This window comes from Acyrthosiphon pisum, chromosome X (genome assembly GCF_005508785.2).
Source record: "Acyrthosiphon pisum isolate AL4f chromosome X, pea_aphid_22Mar2018_4r6ur, whole genome shotgun sequence".
Lineage (NCBI taxonomy): Eukaryota > Metazoa > Arthropoda > Insecta > Hemiptera > Aphididae > Acyrthosiphon > Acyrthosiphon pisum.
The window spans coordinates 52,009,899-52,020,517 of record NC_042493.1 but is presented as its reverse complement, the minus strand read 5'-3'; the positions used below and the strand labels follow the sequence as shown (position 1 = coordinate 52,020,517).

The 10,619-nt window shown below is 31.0% G+C and overlaps 2 protein-coding genes across 2 annotated transcripts in view; both read right to left on the bottom strand.

The window, feature by feature from the left end:
- LOC107882713 overlaps positions 1 to 4,876 on the bottom strand; it is a 7,795-nt gene extending 2,919 nt beyond the window's left edge. Inside the window, exons 1-4 of the mRNA XM_029485180.1 lie at positions 4,550 to 4,876; positions 4,296 to 4,460; positions 603 to 698; positions 163 to 505 (exon numbers count right to left, since the gene is read on the bottom strand). Of these exons, the coding sequence (XP_029341040.1) occupies positions 163 to 505; positions 603 to 698; positions 4,296 to 4,460; positions 4,550 to 4,876 (931 nt within the window). The remainder of the gene's footprint in view (positions 1 to 162; positions 506 to 602; positions 699 to 4,295; positions 4,461 to 4,549) is intronic.
- Positions 4,877 to 5,023: 147 nt separating this feature from the next.
- Positions 5,024 to 6,448, bottom strand: LOC103308210 (craniofacial development protein 2-like). The gene has a single exon (XM_008181236.1). The coding sequence runs from the start codon at positions 6,446 to 6,448 to the stop codon at positions 5,024 to 5,026; it is 1,425 nt and encodes a 474-aa protein (XP_008179458.1).
- Positions 6,449 to 10,619: the final 4,171 nt, after the last annotated feature.

Below are 10,619 nucleotides of genomic sequence, written 5' to 3'. Positions count from 1 at the left end.
ATAACTCCTAAATGTGTTGAAAAACTAGAGAATATATCCTCATTGAAAATTTAAGCATGTGGTAAATTATTTAATTATGTATTATAAAAAATATTTTGTTTTATTTGCATAATTCAATTAAATAATTCAAATAATAATAAACAAAATTCAATTTCTTTGTACCTTTAAAATGATCTGCACTAGGACCACCATTGCATGTTTGAGTTACATTTAAGCCACACAAAGTTTCTTCAATCAATTGTGAAGAAAAAGGAAAACAAATGTTTGTCATTTCAAAATCATCCAACTGCACAGGGCAATTTAATACATAGCACTCGACTTTTTCATCATCAGTAAATACTAATTGTTTTTCAACAACAGCCATTTTATTGTAACCATTTGGACGCACAAAAAAAAACACAATTGAACCATCATCACATATACTATTCCAACCGATAGGTAAGACTATATGTTTGTAATTTTTCAATAAATCATCATAGGAACTAAACAAGTCAGATATTGGAGACTAATAAAAAAATTAAAAACAGATCATTAAATATTTATTTAGTATTTTTGGGTTCTTTTTTTTTTTGGGGGGGGCTATTTTATTTATATTTAATTACTTCATCATTTTGTGGATATGGTAACTGTTCTGGCAAGATTACATCTTCAGCAGACCACTTAAGTCGTTTTCTACATGATGGTTGAAGTGGTAATGACTAAAAAGAAATCTTAGATTAAAAACACTTAATACATTCATACCTTACTTTATTTTTCCAACTTTATAAGAAACTTATACTATAATTAGGTTTGTAAGTTTAAATAGGTAGTTAAACATTTAAATTATTATTTAATTCACCTCATACGACGTAGATTGTAGTATATCAGAACAATAATAGTTACTAGTTGACGCTAAACATTTGTTATATTTTTCAACACTTAAAGAATTATTGGTAACAGTAACATTTTGATCTAAAAATAAGATGAATTGAATAGTTTTTTTGTATAATATATACATATATCCATGTAGTTAATTCATTACACTAACCATTTATTTCAAATATTGAAGGAATAGCATTTTTTTTTTTAGCCTCGGTTTAGTAGCAGACAGCGGAATAACAAAATCAGCAGGAGAAAATGAAACGTTATTACTATCTGTAGAACTAGAACTAAAAAGAAAAAAAAAAATTAATTTAACATTTTTTCATTTCATTAACAAATAATTAGGATAAACCATGAACTAAGATATACTTAGTTATATCTTAGTTCATGGGATAAACAATGGTAAGGATCAATAATTATCATAATTATTCAAATAATATAATACCAGACAGAATACAAACACAAGTTACCTCTGTTTAACTGGCATATTCCAACCAGAATAATTTCTTATAACATCTTCACTACTAAAGTGGAGTTCACACAAATATTTCGCATTAGTTTGTTTGTGGTTAACTTGCGATATAATTTTGGACCATAGTTCAGAAATATCTTTATTTTTCGGCGCTTGAAATATCGAATACTTTTTAATATTGTACTTTCGACTTTTACACAGCAACACAGAACACTTGTTAACCATTTTTACGAACTTTATATCGAATACCATATGCGTTAACTGCCGTTAAGCATGTACGGTACAGAATGATATTAGGTGTTAAAATAAACATAATTATGTTTTGTTTTCGAAATAATATGTACCTATATTAAATTTATAGCATACAAATTTTGTGTTTTATAAATTAGGTTGCAAATTTATTCTCATATATTGCGCCAGCTCCGATTGAAGGTAAGAGGCGTAACATTTACTGACCGTACCCTTCATACCCGCCAACCTATCGGTGTCCAGTCCTGTATATCTTAGTTCATGGTTTTTACGCATTTATACCAAAACATTATCAATTTTGTATATTATCAACTAACATGGATATACCTACAACTAATAGCTAATAGCTATCAGTAATTTGTTCATTGAAAGCTACAAATAGCTTAAATAATAAATATTATTATCTAAAAACAAAAATCAACAACAAATATTATGTCAGTTGTACGAACAAGTCATAACAGATGTAATAGTACCAATGCACATACCTAGGTTTAGGTATTTTTGTTCCATAATAATTTGTTTGCAACTGATCCCCCCCCCCCCCCATACAAAAGTTATATGTATACGCCACTGCACACACGGTTTCGCGCGTATACGTAAACGAGAATAATAAATAATATTAATAATAATAATTAAAGACCGGATTTATATGTTTTTACATATCGTTACTGGGTCTATGCAGACATGCAGTCTTATGAGAGTAAGAAATGTGGACGATTCGTTAAGTTCTGAATGCGTAGAAAAAAGTTTTTTTTGCATATTTGAAAATATTTTATGGGTTAGAGAATATTTAACCCATTTAGCATATTTTGGAATATTTCGTAAATTGTGTGGAAAAATTGTACTTATTTTTAATTTTAATATTTCGGTACCCAGAAAAATTTTTTTGAACATTAATTACAATTTATTTTTTATCATTTTGATAAAAAGAAAACACGCAGTGTTATCAAGGTTTGTCTATATATATCTACTGATAAGATCAACGTTTAATAAAATATTTAAATATCCAAATTTTGTTTTAATATTATACCTACTGTTATATTTATATTATATTCCTATTTCCTACTCTTAGGTACTAAAGTGCAATAGTATTCCATTAGGTATAATATTCAACTTTTAATACCTAATTAATACCTCACTATTAAAATAATGTTGAAAAAATTTTTAAAAATGCATATTAGAGCATATAATGATATTTTTTGATTATTTTTGCATATTTTTTAAATTTTTGAGAGAATATAATGAGAATATTTGAATGTGTTTTAGAGAATATTAGCATCATATTTTGGGTATTTTAAGAGAATATAAATCCGGTCTTTAATAATAATGAATCTGCCGACGACGACCGTGTGTGTTGGCAGCACACCGTACGATTGCCACCCCACTCCGCCCGACGCTCGCTCTACGCGCGTGACGACCGATGTTGGGTAGCCTACGCGAATGGAACGCCTCACAGCGAGGTAACGACTCATGAGTCATGTTTTTTCGTGCGTGCAGCCGGCTCCATCGAATTATAAGACGTTGTCACGTCAAAAATGTGATTACCTATAAAATTCTCATTAGAAAGGTAATCACCTAAAGAGGTAATATATTGATCTTTGTTATGACATCGCGACCAATAAACCCCAGTAACAGTGAAATTATAACCGTTTTTATTGATAGTTAGTTTGATCGAATTACAATGATTTATAACTTGTGTTTCCACGTTATATAATCTGCAGTTATTGCTTACTAAGACTAACACACCGTCATAATGGTTGATTATTCCTAACGAGTGAACAATTTGTTAGCCTTCAATTGTTATATTATTATCTTCTTTCAACCAAGTCTCACTGAGTACTTAGCATCAAATTTATTTTCAATACTTTCTAGTAAGATTAACAGTTCATAAATATGCGCTTTCAAACATCTAATATTCTTCTTCTTCTTAACAGCTTAGCGGACCATGTAGGTCCATCGCTGCCACCATTATTTCACTCCATCGGTCCTTATCATTCGCATCTTCCATTTTTGCGTTATCATGGATAATTTTTAGATCTTTTACTATTACATCCTTCCATCTTGTTCGGGGTCTTCCTACAGGTATTTTCCCCACAATTCTTCCTTCTGTAACTCGTTTTATAGTTTTCCCCTCTGCCCTCCAAACATGTCCAGCCCATTCTATCCTCTTGCTTCTGCTATACGATAATATATTTGGTCATCCATATAAATTCTGTAGGCCATTGTTATGCCTTCTTTCATATGTTCTCGTTTCTATATTATAAACTGGGCCAAATATTTTTCTGAACACTTTTCTTTCTGTTGTACATAGCTTAGCGTAATCACCTTTCGTAGTAGCCCATGTCTCACATCCATATGTCAACACGAGTCTCAAGTAACTTGTGTATAGAGTTACCTTCGATTCTCTCAATAAAAGCTTCGATCTGAATAGTTTAAGTAGGCTATAATAATATCGGTTCGCGCTAGCTACCAGTTCTTTTATTTCTTCATGTACGTTGTTTTTGCTGTTTATGTTTATACCTAAATATTTAAACGCCTCTACTTTTTCGAAGATATAAGGATCTAATTTTAGATTTAAATCGTTTCTGTCATTCCGTGAAATACACATGTATTTTGTTTTCTCTTGATTGACTTCTAGACCCATAATCTTGCCTGCTTCTCAGAATTTTATTGTGGTTTGCTTCACTTCGTTTCTAGAATTACCCAGAATTACCAAATCGTCTGCATAAGCAAGAATGGTTTCAATTTCACCTACTTCCATTTTTCGAGTTTCATTTGCTGTTCTCACTACCCATTCCAAAGCAATGTTGAATAGCATCGGTGACAATGCATCTCCTTGACGAAGGCCAGATTTTACTTCGAACTTTTCTGACATTTCCTGTTGGTTTTTGCCTTCAAATTAGTCTTACTATTACACATCTTGATTAAATCTATATATTTCTGAGGAATATCTAGATATCTCAGGACCTTCCATAACTCTTTTCTATTAATAGAATCGTAGGCTTGTTTAAAATCTATGAACAATAGGTGTAGATCTTTATTGTATTCGTAGTGCTTCTCCGCTATTTGTCTGATGGTATGGATACTATCGACTGTTGATTTTCCTTTTCTAAATCCGCACTGGTATTCCCCCACAATCTCTGTTGCATATTGGTTTATTCGTTCCAGCAGCAGTGATGTAAATACTGTATATCCTGTGTCTAATAATGATATACCTCTATAATTTGAAACTAACATTGGATCTCCCTTCTTGAAAATAGGACATAGTATTGCCGTATTCCACTCCTCTGGCATAGTCTCTCTTTTCCATACTTCACTAATAATTCCATGTAAGGTGTTTATTAAATCTTTTCCGCCCTTTTTTAGTAGTTCTGCTGGGATTTTGTTTTCACTCGGGGATTTGTTGTTCTTGAGTGTTTCTATTATCCTTGCTACTTCTTCCTATTTAGGTTCTCCAATATCAGGTTCTACAGTGTAGTACGTCATGTCTTCGTTTGTGCTACCTTGTCCTTGTCTGTTTAATAGTGTTTCAAAATGCTTTTTAAACAGCTCTACTATTTCTTTTTTATCCGTGACTAATTCTCCTTTCTCATTTAATAGCATTTTTACTTGCGGTTTAAAACCTTCTTTAATTTGTTTTCTGTTTTCAAAGAATTTTTTGGGGTTTTTTCTGTTTTCTTCAATTTCTGCTATTCTCGCCTTCATATCAGTTCTTTTTTCTCTTCTTAATAATTTGTGGGTTTCTTTTCTCCAGTTTTCATATATGATTTTATTTTCTTCAGATGGATTTTGTAACAATTTCTTTCTAAGTTCAAAACGTTTCTTTATTGCTTCTCGACACTTATCATTAAACCATCGTTTTTCTTCTCGTTTTGGTGCATTTCCAATAACCACTGACGCGCAGTCTGTTATGATTTGTTTTTTTCGGTTCCATTGGTTTTCTATATCCTCAGTCGAATTCTTCCAACTGTTTTTTCCTATCTTCTTCTGTACTAGTTTTTCATACTGTTTTGCTATTTCTTGGTCTCTAAGTATTTCAACATTGAATTTCGAGTTGTACGTTTTTGATGATCGTTTCCATTTCGATGATAGCCTTATCCTGAAATGGGCTATAATCAGATAGTGGTCGGTATCCGCATCTGCACCTCTGTAACTTCTCACGTTACTTATACAGCTCATATGTTTTTTACTGATCATGACATGATCTATTTGGTTTTTAGTTAATTCATTTGGGGATACCCATGTGTGCTTGTGTATATTCTTTCGGGGAAAATAAGTACTACTGATCCCTAACTCTTTTGACATTGCCATGTTTATTAATCGTGTTCCGTTGTCATTACTATATTCATGATGACTTTCCTTACCTATCAATGGTCTATACATAGTTTCCCGGCCAATTTTAGCATTAAAATTCCCTAAAAATATTTTGATACTATGTCTAGGTAATCTGTCATAAACTTCTGCTAATTCCTCATAAAATTTGTCTTTTTTTTTATCTTCTTTTTCTTCAGTTGGACCGTAGCAAGAAATTACTGCAATATCGAAATATTTTCCCTTTAAGATTATATAACATATTCTGTCATTTACTGGTTCAAAGATTTTAACGTGCGGTAGTAAGCAATCATGTACTATGAAGACTACTCCATTTTCTCGTGCTCCATTATCTGTTTCACTGTAGAATAAGGTCATATTTTCTTTAGTTACGCTTCCTTTATTAGGCCATCTAACTTCTTGCAAGGCTAATAATTGTATTTTATATGATCTAACTGTATCTAAAACATATTGCAGTGCACCTGGTATGTTTAAAGTTCTAACGTTCCATGATCCCAAATTTATTCCATTTCCTTGTTCCAGTTGTTTATCCATTTTATCAATCCATATCCGAGGCTTGTTTTTTGGTGGTTTCTTAACTAAGGCGTTTTTTACATTATATGGGTGGTTAGCCCATCGTAATAACCCCCAACCTGGAGTACCAGACTACCCCAACCAATTAAGGTCAGGGTAGGGCTATTGCGGTGCATTTATTAAGATGCATCGGACGGTGGGGACGTCACTTTCCCTACGCCTAACATTTAATGTGCACAGAGAATATATTTATAAAGTTACAACTTAAATTAACGTCACCAATGCCCACTAATTCAACAGCAAGTCCACAAAGGTTCGGCGCCTGAATACGCTTTCGGAGACAATTGGAATACGTACGAAGGGGTGCAATACGATTGCGCGCGTATCTTATCAGCGGTACCTTTTTAGGCGTACGATTGTGCACACTAAATTATTTTAACTCCTAAGCAACGTTGCCAAATATACAAGGGTACGGTAAATATCAAAGGAAGAACTTTAGAAAATAGAATTTATGTGTAAGCAATACGAAGAGTATACAAGAGCATACGTTTTTAGATATTTTTGGAAATTGGTACTGGGCTTTAAAATTTAACTTAAAAATATTAAATGTAATTTGTAATTTTTTTTCAATTATTTACTTTTTAATTTATTTATCTATTCGAATATTTAACCTTTTTTATGAATATTTTTTTTTTTATAACGATAATTATTTTCTTTTATAACGTGGACTGCGTGTGTATGTAAAGTGTTTGTTTTATTTTGTGTTATTTACGTATATTTAACGATATTTTTTTTTATAATAATAAGTATTTAAGGAAGTAAATGTATTTAAAAACTTCCTGAATGGATGAATTTGTATCTGTATTTAAATATAAAAATTAATTACGAAATAACTGAAATTTGTTACAAACAAATTGGCAACGTCATATCTAATTTCACGCAAAATCGTAAGCTTTTGAATAGTCAAAATAATGTTCTTTGTTATTCCAGCGCTGCGTGCAATCGAATGCCCAAATAGGTAAAACAGGGCAATCGTACTCCACTGGTACGAAAAATGACTCGGGCAATTTTTTGTAATTAATTACGTTGAAGACACACGCAAAGTACCGGTGTTGATAACGGTAATCGGCGCAAAGGGAGGAATATGATTCCGCACGTTTTTTTTTTTTTTGAACACGATTCCGCACACTTTATTGTTCATAGGAATACAATAGGTATTGGGTGCAATGTTGTCATTACAAACGATTTATTATACATATTTATATATATTATATATTTATTATATAAATATTATGTAATATTATATATCAAACACATCATTATTTTTACATTATTTTATATATATTTACGTATTATATTAAATTATTATTATTATTATTATTATTATACATACTTATTAAATATAATTTAGTTTTTATACTATACATATTTATACTTTATTTTAAATAGTCTGTCATCTTAGTTTGTACTTTTTTATTTTGCCAATACTGTTTTTGTATTTTTCTATGAATTTCTCCCATGTTTTGGGATAACTTTGGATCATCTTCATGAAACAATAAATACTTTTCTAATAATTTAGCCGCATCAAGTGCTTGTTGAATACTTGGTATTACGACTTCGTCAGGTTGTGCTTCCTTTTCATCTTCCTTTTGCTCCTCCTCGCCTTTTGTCACTGCATTTAGGATTTCTTCATCAGTTAACGATATTGTTGTAACTAGATTCTCGTCTATTTCTACATAGTTTTGTAGGTCCTCAGGAGTAAAAGTATGCGAAGTATTGAACTGAGTAATCCACTCACTTAGTGTTAACAACCACGTTAACATGGCCTGGTCCAAGTCTTCAAATTTCGGTTTCCTTATTTTTTTACAAGAACTTCCTTCTGTTTCACCATGCAATATTTTATCCTTATTCTTCCAGATAGTAGCGACAGTAGATGGGCTGAATCCAAAACGTTTCCCGACATCACTTTTTTTTTTCACCTTTTTCAATCGCACGTATTAAAGCGACTTTTTGATCAACACACAGTGCTTTTCTTTTACTTGCCATAACGATAGTTAGCGCACTACTGTGGTCATGTGTATAATGTTAGACATTACGTCGATAGTAAAATGAACATTGTACCTATTAAATATCGATAATAACGATATTAAAAGTAGATAATGAAAGAATGTAATCGTTCTTGGAAATGTCGGCATAATTGCCGATTATTTTTATAGTTTATATATGTAATAGATACGATAACACGTAAATTGTATTATGAAACATAAAATATTGTTTCGTTATTGAGAGTGACTAATACGTTATAGAGAATGAATTGTCTAATGGGTTATATAGCAAACCAACCATTATTATGTAATGTTTACGTTATATAGAGTTTTTCGTTGTAAAGAGTTTCGTTATAAAGAGTTTTCACTGTATTATAAAAATTTTCTATAACGTTACATATACGTTTTAAATCGGATGATCCCATTTTACTGTGCACGTTTCTAGCTATTGAACTATTTTTTTTCATAATTTTGATCTGTATTTCCATTAGTAAAGATATTACTACATGCGTTGGTGGGTGAGCACTCTGAAATTGTCCGTTGTACATTTTATGAAAACTTTCTTCTCCATTTGTGGTTCTAACAAAACAATTTTTTTCAGTATCCCTAAATATATAAAAAATAAAATGTAAGTTACCTTTGACTAATTGAAGGTTCGCCTGCCCATAATTCAGGAGGGAATAGACAACCAGATTCTATGTACGACTTAAGTAAGTAACCAGAAAATATATAGCCTTCATTTTAATTTGGACACGTACTCATGAGTTCTAAAAAGCCTTCTTCAACCTTTTCTACTGGGAGAAAAAGTAATCCAAAAAATGATTTTAACCAAATGCCTAATTCATCTCCATCTATCAAATATGAAGTTCTTAAAATATTGTGTTCTTGTATCTAAAAATTTTTGTGATATTACGTATATTGATGTATTTAAAGTGTATTCCGTCACTTATGCATATCATCATACAATCTAGATGCGGCATACTGCTATACCGCTCCATCTCTTAGCTTTCATGCGATGTTAACCTGCCTTTTCTGTATACCACCAGGCTCGAAGGTGAAAACTGATGGTGACGAGAAAAAGAAGAATTATATCACTATATACACTACAGTAACTTGCAACAGACGATTTAAAATGGATTGATAGTAAAAAGAGTAAATATTTTTATTTTACAATATTTTAAACGGATTTTTAATTTTTAATTTTATTTATAGGTGCATAGAGTTTTAGAGTTGTACCAGTCAGATTGGCTGTCGAAGTATATAGAAATGAACACAGAGATGAGGAAGAAGGCAAAAACCAATTTGAGAAAGATTTTTTTCAAGTTGATGAACAGTGCTGTATTTGGTATGTTACTTTTAACTATTTAATCTTGTTAAACATTTTACTAACATTTCTCTTGATTTTCCAGGGAAGACGATGGAAACAAAACGTAAAAAAACTTAAATGGAGCTTGTAGCAAACGATACACGGTTACAAAAACTCATGAACCGGACAAATTTTAAATATTGTACCAGGTATAGTGATATCCTGAACGCAGTTGCACTAGAGAATAAGATCATTGCATTTGATAAGCCTATCTATATTGGTAAATATACTTTTTATTTTATATTATAAATTTATTTTATTTTATTTTCTATAGAATTTGCAGTATTATACATAACAACTATTATAACAATATGATGCAGAGGCACTATGGAGACCAAATCAAGCTTATGTATACAATCACAGTTAAATATGTATTTTAAAACTAATCTCATATGTATACATATATAAGTCGATTCGTATAAGCTATTAGTTTTTTAAGAAATAGAAAAATTGTGTTGATCTGTAAATAAATTATTTATTAACATGAATATCATAATATGATTATTTTACTATACACAAAGATTTTACCTGCAAATAAATAAACGACAATTTAAAGTCTTTTCTTCTTAATCTTAAATAATACTGCTTAATCTTTTTAATATAATAATAATTCACAATATCTTTTCTGTAAACGTGTAAACTTATCCTATCTGTTATCCACCATTTAACGCAATGCCTCCTTGCTCGTATTCAGGCTCTTCGTCTTCATAGCCATCTTCCTCAACCACAGCCGCTGGAATCAATTTTGTAACGTGGTATAAATTTTATTCTGATTTTTTGT